Here is a 16,204-nt window from a genome sequence, read left to right on the forward strand (position 1 = left end):
TCAGAAATCGTATTCGTCTGGTTCCTCTTTGAAACCCACAATGAAGAGCACAATGCTTAGATAAATGATAAAACCTCCCGCGACACTTAAAATTAGACTCCAGTGCGTGATCAAATGGCAATGGAAGAGAATAATTGGGAAGATAATACCACTGATCACAAGGAACCCTGTCATAAACTTGAAAAATTCCTTGATCGGTATCTCTTGGTGGGAATCCGACAAGAAATCAGCCTCGTATGCGCTCGAAAGAGATTGTGCTAAAGCATTGGGCAGCGGAGCAACGAGGAAAATGGCAACATCGATCAGAGGAAGCCAATTATCATACAATGCACAGCTGAGCACAATATTGAGGAACCCAATTGCTATAAGAATGCTCAGAAATATCAGCTTGCTCAGGGGGTTCAGCTTGAACATTATTAAATTACTTCTATTTATTTATTTTCACACAATATTTTTTACTAACTCCCGTATATACAAATTAGTCAACTATAAACAACTTTATTTTTGCTCGCCAGAAGACTCGGAGCTCGAAGCGTTACCGTCCTTGTAAAGCTTCTCAAACAATTTCAGTGAGTCAGCTTGCAACTCTTCGTACTTGTTCTTGATCTCGTCAGCCTCAACAGTCTCGCCACCGTTGACCTTCACAATGATCTCTCTCAACTCTGCGATCTTCTTGTTGATGTTCTCGACCTCAGTAGCATCCAATTTCTCCTTGAACTCCTCGAGAGACTTCTCGGTGTCGGCACAGAGTTGGTCAGCTCTGTTGACTTGCTCAATAGCCTCCTTTCTAGCTCTGTCCTGCTCCTTGAACTTCTCGGCGTCGTTAACCATCTTCTCAATCTCAGCATCAGACAATCCGGAGGAGCCGGCAACAGTGATGGAGTTGTCCTTGCCGGAAGCCTTATCCTTGGCAGAAACATTGATGATTCCGTCAGCGTCAATGTCGAAGGTGACCTCAATTTGTGGAACACCCTTTGGAGCAGGTGGAATACCAGAAAGAGTGAAGTTACCAATCAGTTTGTTGTCTCTGACAAGTTCTCTCTCACCTTGGAACACTCTGATCTCAACGGATGTTTGGCCAGAAGCAGCAGTGGAGAAGATCTGGGACTTCTTGGTTGGAACAGTAGTGTTTCTTGGAATCAGTCTAGTGAAGACACCACCCAGAGTCTCAATACCGAGAGACAATGGAGTAACGTCCAAAAGCAAGACATCCTTGACCTCACCAGACAAAACAGCACCCTGAATAGCGGCACCAATAGCAACAGCTTCATCTGGGTTGACGGCCTTAGATGGCTCCTTACCAAAGAGGGACTTGACGGTCTCGACGACCTTTGGCATTCTGGTCATACCACCGACAAGGATAACCTCGGAGATTTGAGAAGTAGAGAGACCAGCATCCTTCAGAGCCTTCTTCACTGGCTCGACAGTCTTCTTGATCAATGGCTCAACCAATTGCTCAAGTTGAGATCTGGACATCTTCAAGTTGATGTGCTTTGGACCGGAAGCGTCAGCAGTGATGAAAGGAAGATTGATCTCGGTAGAGAGGGTAGAGGACAACTCGATCTTGGCCTTCTCAGCGGCTTCTCTGATTCTTTGAATGGCCATTCTGTCGTTTTGAAGGTCGATACCGGACTCCTTCTTAAAAGCGTCGACAATGTATCTAACCAAAGCAATATCAAAGTCCTCACCACCCAAGTGAGTGTCACCGTTGGTGGACTTGACCTCAAAGACACCGTTGTCGATGTCCAAGATAGAGATATCGAAGGTACCTCCACCCAAGTCGAACACGGCGACGACGTTGGTATCGGTCTTTTCAAGACCGTAAGCCAAGGCAGCAGCAGTAGGCTCGTTGACAACTCTGGCGACGTTCAGACCAACGATAGCACCTGCATCCTTAGTGGCTTGTCTTTGAGCGTCGTTGAAGTATGCTGGAACGGTAACGACGGCGTTCTTGACAGGCTTACCAAGGTAGGCCTCAGCAGTCTCCTTCATCTTATTGAGAACAAAACCTCCGATTTGGGCTGGGGAGTACTTCTGGCCTCTAGCCTCAACCCAAGCGTCACCATTAGTGTGCTTGACGATCTTGTATGGAACTTGATTCAAATCTCTTTGCACCTCTTGATCCTCAAATCTTCTACCGATCAATCTCTTTGTAGCAAACAAGGTGTTCTCTGGGTTGACCACGGCTTGTCTCTTAGCTGGAATACCAACCAGTCTTTCACCATCCTTAGTGAAAGCAACGACGGATGGAGTGGTTCTGGAACCCTCGGCGTTCTCGATGATTCTTGGGGTCTTTCCTTCCATCACAGCAACGGCAGAGTTGGTGGTTCCCAAGTCGATACCGATCACGGAACCGGTCACCTTGGTGGAGTTGTATCTCAGCTGTTTGAGAGAAGACTGAAGGGTTAGCGGACGAACGGCGATTGCATGCTCAATACTCACACTTCTCACGTTTCTAGCAATATTTGCCAACATCTTTTCAATTACTAGCACTTGCTACCCACTTATTGAATTATCCTGCTGTTGTAAATCCACAGGGGCAAAACAAAGATATATAAATTAATTTTCCAGCTTTTTTTCAATATTTCGCCGTCATTTTTTTCGGGTAGTGCCTTGCTCACTATACCAGCAGAAATTTCCAGAAGAACAATAGAGGCCCTTGAGTGACGGTGCAAGGATGCAGTAGGAATCCGAGTCGATTTAATCAACTAGCTCAACTTGGCAGCTGCCCAGCTTGGCAAGATCTTCGTTTCTGTTCAGCTTTGGAATTCTAAGAACCTGGGTCTCACCAATGACTGTCAGCCGCAGTCCGAGTTTTTCAGCCAACTGATGCAATACTTTGCGCACGTCACTTTCGGAAACCGGTAGCGTCATGGAGTCTCTGACCAGCTGTTGAAGGCGAGTGACACTCAGACTGACAGTTTTGGAACTGTCAAATTTGGGGGATTGCTCGTAGATCACGTTGTAGATTGGGACCATTTTGGAATCAAGGGCTTCTTGTTTATTGTTGCGAGGAATATTCATCTTTTTTGAGGCCTGCTTCAATTTAATGCGCTCTAAAAGTGGCAGGTCAGATAGGAGTTGCTTTTCATGGAATTCGTACTTGGTGCGCGAGTTCTTTGGTTTGACTATTTTCGCAATTTTCTTAGGTGACGTTTGATGCTTTTGCTCTGACTCCAGTGTGAATGTAATGGGGCACCTATTTGCGATCCACTCTTCGAGCTTTGATCTAAAGATTTGTTGGCGTTCCTCAATCTTTTGGAGCAGTTGGGCTCGTTCCTCGGTTCTGTCGGCAGGGTTTTCACAAAAAACATCGATTGTGATGTCGTCCCCTGCTCTGGCAATCTCATAAGACTCGGGATAGATTGACTTGATCGTGCAGAGTACCTCCTGATTAAGGTTCAGCACCTGTTTCGATACCGTTGAAAAGCGCACTAGTGATGAAAGATAGTTGGTGCTGTAATGAAGCGCGACCAAAGTGTCTAAAGATCGAAACAATCGAACCAGAAAAGTAGTAGTATATTTGGAAGATGTCATGACGCGAAAAAAATTAAAAGGAAATAAAAAACACCAATCTTTAAATCTAATCTTCACGTATCTATTTTCAGTTCTTTGTTGAGCTCCAAAATTTTGGCCAGCATGCAACTCAGTTGTAAGTAGGTGGAGACTCCTTCCAGAACACGCATGTGGGTAAAACCAACAATGCGGATCACCTCCAACCGTTTATCCTCTTCAATATCGTACATGGACTTGAGAACCTTAAAACTCGTGCTGACAATATCGATCGCAGAGTACCCTTTTGCCCACAGCGACCGCAAAATGTCGAGACTGCCTTCGAAATCGCCCCGAATGCAACTCCTGAGCATTTTGGAAATCACTAGAGGATGCGGAGAATCGACAATTCTGTAAACATTTTCTGAGTTCACGAAGTTGAAGCCGTAGAATGTACTTTGTAAATTGTTGATTGCCTGTCTCATATCACCTTCTGCCGTGAATATCAATGCCTCCAGGCCGTCATTGGTGTACTCAATTTTTTCCTGCTTTATAATGTACAGCAGATTTCTTAGTATTTCCTCATCTTCGAGCTTATTGTAACGTAAAATGGCACATCTACTTTGCAATGGCTCGATGATTTTGCTTGATTGATTGCAAGCAAATGCGAAGCGGGTGGTGTTGGAGTATATTTCCATGGTACGCCGTAGCGCCTGCTGTGCGCCAGGAGTCATTGAGTCTGCCTCATCCAAAATTACGATTTTGTGTCTTCCTGGTGGAAGTTGGACTTTTTTCTGAGCGAACTGTTTGATTTTATTGCGCACCACCTCGATACCACGGTCGTCAGATGCGTTCAGTTCCAGCACAGCGTCGCGAAACTGATCCCCAAGGAGTTCGTGTGCCAGACACAACACAGAGGTGGTTTTTCCAATACCAGGCAGACCCGATATGATTAGATGGGGCATGTTTCCCTCCTCTGCGATTCTTCTTAGCGATTCAACGGTTTCCTTGTTGCCCACCACATCTTCCAATTTAGTGGGCCTGTACTTTTCCACCCTTAATGTTAGACCGTGCCATGTCAGTACTTACCAAGGAAGTTCCAAATCCAACGGATAATTCATGGTGTAGAAAAAATCAGATCAACATTTTCCATACGCGTCTTGCACAGCCGCAAATTTGTACTAGGTACGACGCACTGGTGCCGAGCATATGGCAACCACGCAGTCGCGTTAGGCCGATCGTACAAGCCTTTGCCATCACACAGCAACCACGAAGAATCAGCTCATGAGACCTAACTGCCAGCGTAAAGCTATTCAGTCTCTCGCCTCGTCTTTACCCGGCCGCACTATCTGAAAATTTCCACGTTTTTTATCTTACACCATGTCCCAAGACCTGATCAACAGTGACACCATCGAGTCGTCACAGCTGCTCAAGCGTAAGCCATTGGTCCTCAAACCGTATGTGCTTCCTTTCTTGGCAATCTACCCGGTGTATTATAATCTCTACGCCAACCACTACGATAAGTACTTCGTTGGCAGAGAGTGGACGTTCGTCTACACGTTGACTTTGGTGTCGATCCATGCGTTGGTTTGGCTGCTCCCTAGATGGAACTTGGACTTGAATGTCAATTTCAAGTATATTAGGGTCGACTCTTTGGACGAGGCGTCGCATATTTTTATAAGGGCAAAACCAAGTTTTGGTATCAGTGAGATCTCCGAAATCAAGTTTGACCCCAAGACACAACTGCTCTCTTTCCTCTATCAAAAAAGAAAGTACTTTTGGAACAGCGAGCTTTCAAAGTTCTCGCCTCCATTATTTGCCATTGACGATGAAAAGCTCACCATACGTCGTCTAAAGCAATCTAGAGGCCTAAAGAACGATCAACTAACTGGCCTTCGAAATCTGTACGGCCAGAACAAGTTCGACATCCCGATCCCAACCTTTATCGAGCTGTTCATCGAACACGCACTGGCTCCGTTCTTCGTGTTTCAGCTGTTTTCTATTGCCTTGTGGTTGATGGATGATATGTGGTACTTGTCGTTGTTCTCCTTGTTTATGCTAGTCAGCTTTGAGAGTACGAGCGTTTATCAGAGAAAGAGCACCATGACCGAGTTCCAGAGCATGGGTATCAAGCCGTACGACATTTACTGTTACAGAGACGAGAAATGGTCCAAGATCTCCACTGAGGACTTGCTTCCTGGCGATATTGTCTCCGTGACAAGAACTCCGCACGAAGACCTTTCCATTCCTTGTGACTTAGTGCTTCTTGACGGATCCTGCATTGTTAATGAGGCAATGCTTTCTGGAGAATCCACTCCGCTGTTGAAGGAGTCGATCAAGCTCAGAGAGGATGCTGATTTGTACCAGCCTGATGGCCTGGACAAGAACGCTCAGCTGCATGGCGGAACATCTTGCTTGCAAGTGACTCCTCCAGAAAAGCCTTTGATTAAACTGGCTCCTGACAACGGTGCTTTGGCCCTGGTTGCAAAGACCGGTTTTGAGACCACCCAGGGTTCTCTTGTCAGAGTGATGATTTTCTCCAGTGAGAGAATGTCCGTGGCAAACAAAGAGGCGTTTTTCTTTATTCTCTTTTTGCTCGTGTTTGCAGTCATTGCCTCGTGGTACGTGTGGGTCGAGGGAACCAAGATGGGAAGAATCCAGTCTAAGCTGATTCTCGACTGTATCATCGTGTTGACATCTGTTGTTCCTCCCGAACTTCCTATGGAATTGACCATGGCTGTCAACCAATCTCTGGCTGCTCTTGGAAAATTCTACATTTATTGTACTGAGCCATTCAGAATTCCGCTGGCCGGTAGAATCGATGTCTGTTGTTTCGACAAAACTGGAACTCTGACTGGAGAAGACCTCAACTTTGAGGGATTGGCAGGATTTGATTCTTCAAATATCAGAAGACTGTTCAAGCCAGAAGACGCAGACGTTCCATCTGTGACTCTGGATGTTCTTGGTTCTGCACACGCTTTGGTTAAGCTTGATGACGGGGAAATCGTCGGTGATCCAATGGAAAAGGAGACGTTGAAGGCTGCCAATTGGAAACTGTCTCCAAAGGCCAAGAATACTATAGAGGGCCACAAGAGAGTCATCAAGATTTTGAGAAGATTCCAGTTCTCCTCTGCACTCAAGAGATCATCTTCTATTTCGAAGGTTGGCAATCAGGTTCTTGTCAGCTGCAAAGGTGCTCCTGAGACAATCAAGGAGATGCTTGTGGATGTTCCTTCTAACTACGAAGAAGTGTACAAATCGTTTACCCGTTCCGGATCCAGAGTTCTGGCGTTGGCCTACAAGTACCTCAGCTCCGACAAAAACGTTGATGGCCTCGAGAGACACTCTGTTGAGAGTGGCCTGAAGTTTGCTGGATTCATCGTTTTCCACTGTCCCCTGAAGGATGATGCTATCTCAACGGTTCAGATGCTCAACGAGTCCAGTCATAGATGTGTCATGATCACCGGTGACAACCCCCTGACTGCGTGCCATGTTGCCAAAGAGGTGGCTATTGTGACCAAGGATGTGCTTATTCTGGATATTCCTGAAACTCATTATCCTGGAGACTCAGAGCTGGCTTGGAGAAACGTTGATGAGACTAGGATTATTCCTTTCAACCCGACCCAGGACTTTGATATCAAGTTTTTGCAGAAGAACGATATCTGTATTACGGGCTATGCGTTGTCTAAACTGATGGAACACCCTCAACTTGAAAAGCTGATCAGGTACACTTGGGTCTACTCGAGAGTCTCGCCATCACAAAAAGAGTTCATTCTCAACTCTTACAAGAACTTGGGCTACAAGACACTCATGTGTGGTGACGGTACGAACGATGTTGGTGCATTGAAACAGGCACATGTTGGTGTTGCTTTATTGAACGGTACTGAAGAAGGACTAAAGAAGATCCAAGAAAACAAGAAGATCGAGAGTCTGCAGAAAGTGTACGAGAAACAGTGTGACATCATGAAGAGATGGGGAAACCCTCCTCCAAAAGTTCCTGCTCCAATTGCTCACTTGTATCCTCCAGGTCCATTGAATCCTCATTACCTGGCAACCATGGAGAAACAAGGTCATACCATCACCACTGAAATGAGACAGGCTGTTGAGATTGCCAACAAGCAGCCAATTCCATCTTCCGCGAATGCAAACGGTTCTGCGACGCAAAAGTCGAACTTTGCAGAGCAGCTGCTAGCAGGCCTGAAAGAGGAAGAGGACGAAAATGAGGCTCCAGTGTTGAAGCTTGGAGACGCTTCGGTTGCTGCGCCATTTACTTCCAAACTTGCGAACGTTTCTGCAGTCGTCCATATCATTAGACAGGGAAGATGTGCATTGGTGTCTACGATCCAAATGTACAAGATCCTGGCCTTGAACTGTTTGGTTTCTGCCTATTCGCTTTCCGTGCTATACCTTGCAGGTATTAAGTTTGGGGATGGACAAGCCACTGTTTCTGGATTGTTGTTGAGTGTGTGCTTTTTGTCGATTTCTAGAGGAAAGTCACTTGATAAGCTGTCCAAAGAGAGACCACAACCCGGGATTTTCAATATTTACATTATGGGATCCATTCTTGGCCAATTTGCAATTCACTTGATCTCTCTGATCTATATCACCAAAGAAGTGTATATCCTTGAGCCAAGAGAGCCTCAGGTGGATTTGGAGAAAGAGTTCAGTCCATCTCTGCTCAACACTGCCATGTTCCTGATTCAGCTCTCGCAGCAGGTTGCCACCTTCACAATCAACTACCAGGGACCACCGTTTAGACAATCCATCAAAGACAACAGAGGTATGTACTACGGTCTTTTGGGAGTTACATTTTTGTGTTTTGCTGGAAGTACCGAGTTTATGCCGGAGCTCAACGAGGCAATGCAGTTCGTCAAGATGAGCGACCTGTTCAAAATTAAATTGACGGTTGCTATGTTGCTTGACTTTGGAGTCAGTTGGATCATCGAGTTGGTGCTGAAGCACTATTTCATGGACTTCAAGGCCGCCGACATTGCCATCCGGGAGGAAGAAGAGGAGAAGAAAACCAGATAGAGTGTCATAATTCACGTTTCGTGTGTCTCCGCTTCTGTATTGTACAGCTCATCGTCCGGGGGTTTGTTGCCTTCAACAAAGTCGCCGTCTGCAATTTTGTAGTCTATCTTGCCTCTGACAACCTTGATAACGCCGAATATGTCGTCGTAGCACTCGTCGTTTCGAAGGAAGTCAGGGTTTTTCTTCGACTTGTTCTTGTTTTCGAGGCCATTCGTGATCCAGGAGCACTTTATGCCTAGCCGCTTGCACTCAGTGCACACAGGCTTGGTCTCGCAGCACTTGCGCTTGCGGAACCTACATGTTAAACAGCCTTTCCGCGACCGCTTGGACACCTTCTGTGGCTTCCTGATCTTCTCCTTCTCGTTGTCTGGCAAACTGCGCGGGACGCGGGAAGTGGCGATTGGGCCCACCTGCGAAGAAATTCTCTCTGCTGTCCCTCGGAGATCAATCGGACTCGGTATAGTCTTGGCGTCTAAGGAATGGTGCGAGGGTAACGAGGGAATTCGGGTAGCATAATTGGTGGAGGCCGCGCTTGGCGTATAGGGCGGAGGTATCGGTGCCGTGACTGAGGACAGGATGGGCGGCAGCAATAATGAATTAGATGCTAGAGATGCTGGCTTTGTCTGATGCCTCTGGTTGACAGGCTGCGAACTGGCTTCATCCATTTGGGACAAGATCTTCCTGAAACCGAGCAACGCGTATGGAATTTTCTTTATAGTCTTTCCCCTTCTGGTCGTATCCTTTTGAAGCTAGCGGTCACAGATAAAACAGCATACATTGTTTCCGCATGGACGAGCGCAAAGCTGCAGTCTGGAAATTTTCAACCTGGAGACTGTGGGGTCTGACGTCATAGTGCGGGGGGGGAAGTGTTGCGCTCCGTCTGAGCTCGGAGAACAGGAAATCCTATTTCAGTGCATTGGTTGATGCCGTTATGCGCCTGGAGGCGCCAGGTTTTCAGGGCACGTCAAACCACAGCCGTATGCTTCGGTACATATTTCTGGTGTACTGATTATACGCACTAATTTTCGCGAAATGTGTGTTGGAAAAAAATATCAGTCCAATCTATCTATCGCTCTGATATGCTTCCTGCCGAGAGTGTTGCGAGCACGCCGCAGTTGACACGCAAGATTTCCAGGAGGTCGATCTCGAAGCACTCGCAGCCTTTCAAGGACGACCCTGATGCGCTGGAGTGGCTTCGACGCAAGCTGAATCCGGAATGGGAGATCGATGTTCGCGGAGAGCTTGACGACGGCGACGATGGAATTGAAGAGCTCTTGAAGGAATTGCGGGCCAGTAAGGGAATAAGCACTCTGCAGGAGTACCGGTTCCTCAGCACATTGAATCCGCAACTTGAGAAGTTCGATTACCAGGTCAACTACGAGAAGTTTGCCAACTTCCAGTCGGAAATAAAAAACACAAGAACATATCTCAAGCCTCTATTCGATTACCTCCAAAACTTTGAGCAAAACATCAACAAGCTATCTCAGGAAATGGAATTTCTTCAAAAACGATCTGATGTGCTGAACTCGCAGATAAAAAGCAAGCAGGAGCTAGATACAAGGTTGACTCCAGTCATTAACGATTTAATTATCCCTCCCACCATAATAAATTCCATAGTAGACGACAAGATAGACGAAAAGTGGGTGGAAAACATAACGTTCCTCACCGAAAAGAGAGAAATCTACTCCAAGTACTCTTCCGGGAACCAGCCAAAGTGTCTTCCAGAGCTCACAAAACTGCTGGATATGATGGAGTTGAAAGTTGTCGAAAGAATCAGAGACTACCTGATCAAGCAAATTAAAGCTTTAAGAAAACAGACGGTCTCATCGCAGGTGGTTCAGAGCGAGATGCTCGAGGTGAAGGAGATTTTTACCTATTTGCAGGAAAAGAATCCCAACTTGAGTAATGATCTCTGTCAGGCATACTGTCATACCATGCGTTGGTACTATTATCAGAATTTTGCTAAATATTGCTCGTCATTAGAGAGACTGAGAATACACAGGGTTGAAAACAACGTCCTGCTTGGGTCCCTCGATGAAGAGGGAGGCCCTTCTGGGGCCGGATCGTTTTTCGGATACTCTAACCAGAAACATGAGGTCACCCCTAGCGAGTATTTGATTGGTTTGACAAAAAGACTGGAGTCGCTGAGCAAGTTTGATGAGACGGTCATGCCCGCTCAAATAGCCGAAACTAACAACGCAAAATACTGGCTCGAAACTGCGTTTAGAAATTTCAATGTTGCACTTTTGGACAACGTCTGTGTTGAGTACCTATTTATGAGCGAATTTTTCAACCTGACCAAGAGCGAGCAATTGGATGACATTTTCAAGACAATTTTCAGCCCGGTGTACCAAATTGGACACAGCTTCACCAAATATCTTACCTCCAACACTTACGATTACTTTGGGGTGCTCATAGCTATTCGTCTGACCCAGCAGCTGGAATACGAATTGCAGCATAGACGCATACCAGTGATGGAAGACTATCTGAACTATCAGCTGATTATTCTCTGGCCAAGATTTCAAAAACTGATAGACCAAAATTGTATGAATATCAAGAAAAGCGTATCGTCCTCTGTGATACTCAAGAGCATCAATAAAAGCATAATGATTCCGCTAGGCCTAACCCAGAACTTCGGGCGTGTACTGCTCGCCTTGCTTAGCCTTTCTCATAACGTGATAGAGCAGGAAACGTCAGAGCCGCTGACAAATTCCATTGTCCGCCTTCGAAACGAGTTTGAAAACACACTAATGAAGATGAGCTCAACGCTAGATCCGAAAAAGAGAGAGTTATTTCTTTACAGCAATTTCTCCCTTGTCCTCACTATTCTGGGCGAGTTGGAGGAATCCAACAAACCTGGGATGGACGAAGTGGCACACTTTAGAAATCTGGTAGATGCGTACGCAAGTAGGGAATAATAATATAAAATTAAGAATCTGGAGTAATTAATTTTTTATCTATGAGCGATAGTCATCTTGCGAGCTCCTTGATGGAGTTAAACATTGAAGTGGGGACAACCGACGTACCTCAAACCATTGCTGAAGAACAAAGTCAGACGACAGATAATAAGGAAGAGGTGCTTGACGACGAAACCACAATCAAGAATGACCCGCAGAAAACGAAGATTACCCTCAACCAGAGTATGATGCTCTCCAAACTGCCCGCGAAAACGACCTCCGCTGTGCTCTCAGTGTCCAAACCGACTGAATCCAAAATACAGATTCGTTTCAAATCAATAGGATCCGTGGACCAAGTGAGCCCTGCCGTATTCAAGATCAGCAAAAGCTCCAAATTCTCATCCATCTTGCGTTTTCTTGAGCTCAAATTAGGCAGAAAAGTGTACTGCTATCTCAATAACTCGGTCAGCCCCAATCCCGACGAGGAGCTCGAAAACCTGTATAATATTTTCCGCGTTGGTGACGAGCTTATTGTCAGCTACTGCAACATTGTCGCATTCGGTTAAATTTAGTGTATTTACTGCCTATTCACAACGCCTATCCTAAAAGTGGTATAATCAAACAATTCATTTCTCGTTATCCCAAAACCAGCCTGATTTCTTCTGGCTTGGAAGTTTCTGACAGTTCTCATCAATGGTTTTGCGCTCACCAGCACTGTTGAGAATCTCTTTGGTTTCTTTGATGGTGCTGGATCCGTCGCTGAAAAACTGCTTCATGACAGTGACCTTTTCCACATCGCCGTCGTCCAACGTGCGAATGGTGGTGGAGCTACTTGATCCCGTGAAGTTAGGGCTATCGCTCCATTTCTTATCGTCTTTGTAAAAGTCCCACTTAGACTTCTGCTCTTCTTTGAACTTCTCCCATTCTTCCTTGCGCTTCTTGTTGGCCAGTTCCGTCATCTTAACTTTGAAGCCAAGATAATCCGTGTATTGCGGGAAAAATAAACCCTTTTGATGAGTCGAGTCGCTCTCTACGTCTTCCCTAGCCAATGCCGAACCGAAGTCGTCTGGGATGCTGGCTCTTGGGAACAAACATCTCCAAGCTCCGTTAGCATCCCACACAGAGAGGCCGTTCATCTCCTGGCATCTGGCGTACAACTTGGCAGAAGGAATTGGATAGGCCCAGAGACCGTAAGGAGTCTCCTGATTTTTGAATCTGCGACCAAATGATCCAAACGGAGAATCGTTGAATAGCGGGAACATATCAAACACCTGGTCCACGGCGTTGACAAGGTTGTCGTGGAAATCGTGGCCGGATTCGCCCAAATACTTGCTAGACCAATCAAGGAGATTGGAGACAGAAGAAGAGGTCAAATTGTTTGCCGAAGACAGCAATGACTCAAATGAGTCATTGATGGTACTTAATGCAGAGGTGTTCAGCGGTTTCTCTTCTTTGGTCACCAAAGACTCGATGTTATTTGAGTCCGAAGGATTGTAGATACCCATAATGAAACAAAATTAATTTGCCTTCAATTTCTAGAATTATTTATTATTTTGGGCCCGATCTGGGGCAAAACATCTGCAACCGAGATTTAGTGTGTCGAGAGAAAATTGAATCATCTTATTTGAATGCCTGTATGTAGATGTGTGTAGACTTTTGTGGCCATGTATTACGATAACTCTGTCTTAAGAAAGCGAAACCATAAGCTTGCTTCGAACTGGATTGCCTGCATGAATGTGATAATATAGTCATGATTATATTATCACATGCTGGCCAGTGTGGGGAACCCTAAATATATAAGGGACCCTGGAGTAGCATTTGCTTATGTCGAAATCTACGAAATTACTTACAAAGCTATCGGAGGCTCTCGAGTCAAACGAGAGTCTGAGAAAGGAAGCCTTGAAGTCCCTGAACTCGCTGGTGTCATTTGAGATCAACGACAAAAAGACGGGTGAGACTCAATATTGGGTTTTGGATGCCAAGTCAGATGGAACGTTGAAGAAGACAGACAAGGTGGCAGACGATGCCGAGATAAAGATCAAGATTGGCGACTTACAACTTCGCAAACTTATAGACGGGAAGGCCAGCGCTCAAAAGTTGTTCATGACAGGTAAGCTCAAGATCAAGGGTAACGTCATGAAGGCTGCCAATGTAGAGAAGTTACTCAAGTTTGTTGGTCCGGAAAAGGCCAAGCTTTAACCGGCGACAACCATGGACAACTGGCTATTGACCCGGACTGGCTAAAAATGGTGGGGGATATGTAGTGACGAGGCGAGATATTTAACATAGCGAAAAATAAATTATTAGGTCTGCTCACCTCCTAGTTATTGATTACGGGCGGAGCCGCGATAAACTCGCCGAGGATGATTCGAACAGGTTCGCATTACCCCCGCAAGACGGAACGAGCTTGACGCAAAGAGTTGGACGTGCTGACTCCCATGCCTGAACCGGCGATGAAGCACACCAGACACCGTCGGGAGGCCGAGTGAAAATAAGCCATTTGAGCTGTATAGGGCGATTTTTTCCGGTAGGTGTGCATTGCAGGTGAGCAAGAGAAAACTCGGTTATGCTTCAAAAGTCAGCGATTGGTGCGATAGTAGAGGCTAGCTATCCGGCATTCAGCGAGCGTTAGAAACACAACGCCGCATTGCCATGAGGCACGCCGGACTAAACGCGTGTCCACCATGTCTCGGTTTCTTTTTCGCCTGGTTCAGGAGGTGGGATCCGGGACGTATTGTAGTGCTCGAGGTCGCGAAAATAATGTACTGAGTCATCATCCCCTGGAAAATTTTTCACAGAACAAATGGGATTACCAGATTTATTGCTACCGGTGTCGGCGAACAATAGCCCTCATGTAGGAAGACAGTGCCGGCGTCTCTTGCCGGCATGTACGCCGCTAAGCTGGTGCGAAAAATTGCAGTTGTCCTGAACGATATTTCCGCATTGTTTTGCTGGCACGAAAAGCAACTACAGTGTGCGGCAAGGCCCGCGGAGCGTGTAATTGGTGCGTAGTGCCAGTGGAAAAAGTAACTTGGCGCTCTGCTGTGATTGGCTATAGATAATATTTAGTCCATTGATAATTTTTCACAAAGATCTCCGTCAACGGAAATCTTTGAGTGCGGCTTCGAGAAACAACCAGCTACTCGGTAGTAATATAAATACGGGTTCCGCCGCAGTTCTGCCCCTTCCCCATAGAATACACAATGGTCCAACCACAAGAGCCAGAATTCGAACAAGCATACAACGAACTGTACTCCACCCTCAAGGAGTCTACTCTGTTCCAGAAGCACCCAGAGTACGAGAAGGTGATTCCGGTTGTCTCTGTTCCAGAGAGAATCATCCAATTCAGAGTCACCTGGGAGGACGACCAGGGCAACGTCCAGGTCAACAGAGGTTACAGAGTCCAGTTCAACTCTGCTCTGGGTCCATACAAGGGAGGTCTCAGATTGCACCCAAGCGTCAACCTCTCGATCCTCAAGTTCCTGGGTTACGAGCAAATTTTCAAAAACGCCTTGACCGGTCTCTCCATGGGAGGTGGTAAGGGTGGATCCGACTTCGACCCTAAGGGAAAGAGCGACAACGAGATCAGAAGATTCTGCACTGCCTTCATCAGACAGCTTGCCAGACACATTGGACAATTCACCGATGTTCCAGCTGGTGACATCGGTACCACTGGACGTGAGATTGGATTCATGTTCGGTGCCTACAAGCAGATGCAGAACCAGTTCGAGGGTGTGCTGACCGGTAAGGGATTGACCTGGGGTGGTTCTTTGATCAGACCAGAAGCCACCGGTTACGGTCTGGTCTACTACGTCGAGAAGATGATCGAGAAGGCCACCAACGGAAAGGAGTCTTTTGCTGGCAAAAGAGTTGCTATCTCGGGATCCGGTAACGTTGCTCAGTACGCCGCTTTGAAGGTCATCGAGCTCGGAGGAACCGTTGTTTCTCTGTCCGACTCGAAGGGCTGCATCATCTGCCAATCTGGTATCACCAAGGAGCACATCGAGGCCATCATCGAGGCCAAGGTCAAGTTCCTGTCTTTGAAGGACATCATTGGTGAGTACTCCGCTTTCGAAACCACCCCTGTCCAATACATCGATGGTGCCAGACCATGGGTCCACGTCGGTAAGGTCGATGTCGCTCTGCCATGTGCTACCCAGAACGAGGTCTCTGGTGAGGAGGCCAAGGCTTTGGTCGCTGTTGGCTGCAAGTACCTTGCTGAGGGATCCAACATGGGTTCCACCCAGGAGGCCATTGACGTTTTCGAGGCCGAGAGAAAGAGCGCTTCCTCCATTGGCGACAGTATCTGGTACGCTCCAGGTAAGGCTGCCAACTGTGGTGGTGTTGCTGTTTCTGGCCTGGAGATGGCCCAGAACTCTCAGAGAGTCCAGTGGAGTGCTGAGGAGGTCGACAAGAAGCTCAAGGACATCATGGTCAACTGCTTCAACACCTGCTACGAGACTGCTGTCTCCTACAGCGCCGAGACCAACAAGGACACCTTGCCATCGCTCGTCATGGGTGCCAACGTTGCCGGTTTCGTTAAGGTCGCTGAGGCCATGAAGGCCCAAGGTGACTGGTGGTAATTGTGACGCCCACCTGCTATACTGTACGTAGAACAGAATGAAAGATTTTTTTCTGACGAGACGGATCTGATTTATTTTGCTAGACTGTAAAAAAGCTTGGTCTGTCTGTGGCTGTGTACGTGGGTGGACAAAAATATTTAGACGCAATTTATACGACCTCAGCCTCCATGTCGTCCACATCTGCTTCCTGGACCTCTTTTA

General features: G+C 46.6%; 11 protein-coding genes across 11 annotated transcripts; 5 read left to right on the forward strand and 6 right to left on the reverse strand.

Annotated features, from left to right (window-relative positions):
- On the reverse strand, positions 1-414 carry KL928_000811 (uncharacterized protein; the record flags this gene model as incomplete). The annotated part of the gene is made up of 1 exon (XM_043206548.1): positions 1-414. One exon carries the CDS (start codon positions 412-414, stop codon positions 1-3), a length of 414 nt encoding a protein of 137 aa, XP_043061270.1.
- An 84-nt stretch (positions 415-498) lies between these two features.
- On the reverse strand, positions 499-2,475 carry KL928_000812 (uncharacterized protein; the record flags this gene model as incomplete). The annotated part of the gene is made up of 1 exon (XM_043206549.1): positions 499-2,475. One exon carries the CDS (start codon positions 2,473-2,475, stop codon positions 499-501), a length of 1,977 nt encoding a protein of 658 aa, XP_043061271.1.
- Positions 2,476-2,700: 225 nt separating this feature from the next.
- KL928_000813 (uncharacterized protein) lies at positions 2,701-3,537 on the reverse strand (the record flags this gene model as incomplete). The annotated part of the gene is made up of 1 exon (XM_043206550.1): positions 2,701-3,537. The coding sequence occupies one exon, from the start codon at positions 3,535-3,537 to the stop codon at positions 2,701-2,703; it is 837 nt and encodes a 278-aa protein (XP_043061272.1).
- Positions 3,538-3,590: 53 nt separating this feature from the next.
- KL928_000814 (uncharacterized protein) lies at positions 3,591-4,701 on the reverse strand (the record flags this gene model as incomplete). The annotated part of the gene is made up of 2 exons (XM_043206551.1): positions 3,591-4,548; positions 4,682-4,701. 2 exons carry the CDS (start codon positions 4,699-4,701, stop codon positions 3,591-3,593), a joined length of 978 nt encoding a protein of 325 aa, XP_043061273.1.
- Positions 4,702-4,872: 171 nt separating this feature from the next.
- KL928_000815 (uncharacterized protein) lies at positions 4,873-8,523 on the forward strand (the record flags this gene model as incomplete). Its single annotated transcript, XM_043206552.1, has 1 exon — positions 4,873-8,523. The coding sequence occupies one exon, from the start codon at positions 4,873-4,875 to the stop codon at positions 8,521-8,523; it is 3,651 nt and encodes a 1,216-aa protein (XP_043061274.1).
- An 11-nt stretch (positions 8,524-8,534) lies between these two features.
- KL928_000816 (uncharacterized protein) lies at positions 8,535-9,188 on the reverse strand (the record flags this gene model as incomplete). Its single annotated transcript, XM_043206553.1, has 1 exon — positions 8,535-9,188. The coding sequence occupies one exon, from the start codon at positions 9,186-9,188 to the stop codon at positions 8,535-8,537; it is 654 nt and encodes a 217-aa protein (XP_043061275.1).
- Positions 9,189-9,602: 414 nt separating this feature from the next.
- Positions 9,603-11,441, forward strand: KL928_000817 (uncharacterized protein; the record flags this gene model as incomplete). The annotated part of the gene is made up of 1 exon (XM_043206554.1): positions 9,603-11,441. One exon carries the CDS (start codon positions 9,603-9,605, stop codon positions 11,439-11,441), a length of 1,839 nt encoding a protein of 612 aa, XP_043061276.1.
- A 41-nt stretch (positions 11,442-11,482) lies between these two features.
- KL928_000818 (uncharacterized protein) lies at positions 11,483-11,986 on the forward strand (the record flags this gene model as incomplete). The annotated part of the gene is made up of 1 exon (XM_043206555.1): positions 11,483-11,986. The coding sequence occupies one exon, from the start codon at positions 11,483-11,485 to the stop codon at positions 11,984-11,986; it is 504 nt and encodes a 167-aa protein (XP_043061277.1).
- A 60-nt stretch (positions 11,987-12,046) lies between these two features.
- Positions 12,047-12,925, reverse strand: KL928_000819 (uncharacterized protein; the record flags this gene model as incomplete). The annotated part of the gene is made up of 1 exon (XM_043206556.1): positions 12,047-12,925. The coding sequence occupies one exon, from the start codon at positions 12,923-12,925 to the stop codon at positions 12,047-12,049; it is 879 nt and encodes a 292-aa protein (XP_043061278.1).
- Positions 12,926-13,244: 319 nt separating this feature from the next.
- Positions 13,245-13,619, forward strand: KL928_000820 (uncharacterized protein; the record flags this gene model as incomplete). Its single annotated transcript, XM_043206558.1, has 1 exon — positions 13,245-13,619. One exon carries the CDS (start codon positions 13,245-13,247, stop codon positions 13,617-13,619), a length of 375 nt encoding a protein of 124 aa, XP_043061279.1.
- A 1,004-nt stretch (positions 13,620-14,623) lies between these two features.
- On the forward strand, positions 14,624-16,003 carry KL928_000821 (uncharacterized protein; the record flags this gene model as incomplete). Its single annotated transcript, XM_043206559.1, has 1 exon — positions 14,624-16,003. One exon carries the CDS (start codon positions 14,624-14,626, stop codon positions 16,001-16,003), a length of 1,380 nt encoding a protein of 459 aa, XP_043061280.1.
- Positions 16,004-16,204: the final 201 nt, after the last annotated feature.

The sequence above is a fragment of the Ogataea angusta genome, assembly GCF_019207475.1.
Source record: "Ogataea angusta isolate 61-244 chromosome Unknown 61-244_NODE_2_length_1002155_cov_89.706849, whole genome shotgun sequence".
NCBI lineage: Eukaryota > Fungi > Ascomycota > Pichiomycetes > Pichiales > Pichiaceae > Ogataea > Ogataea angusta.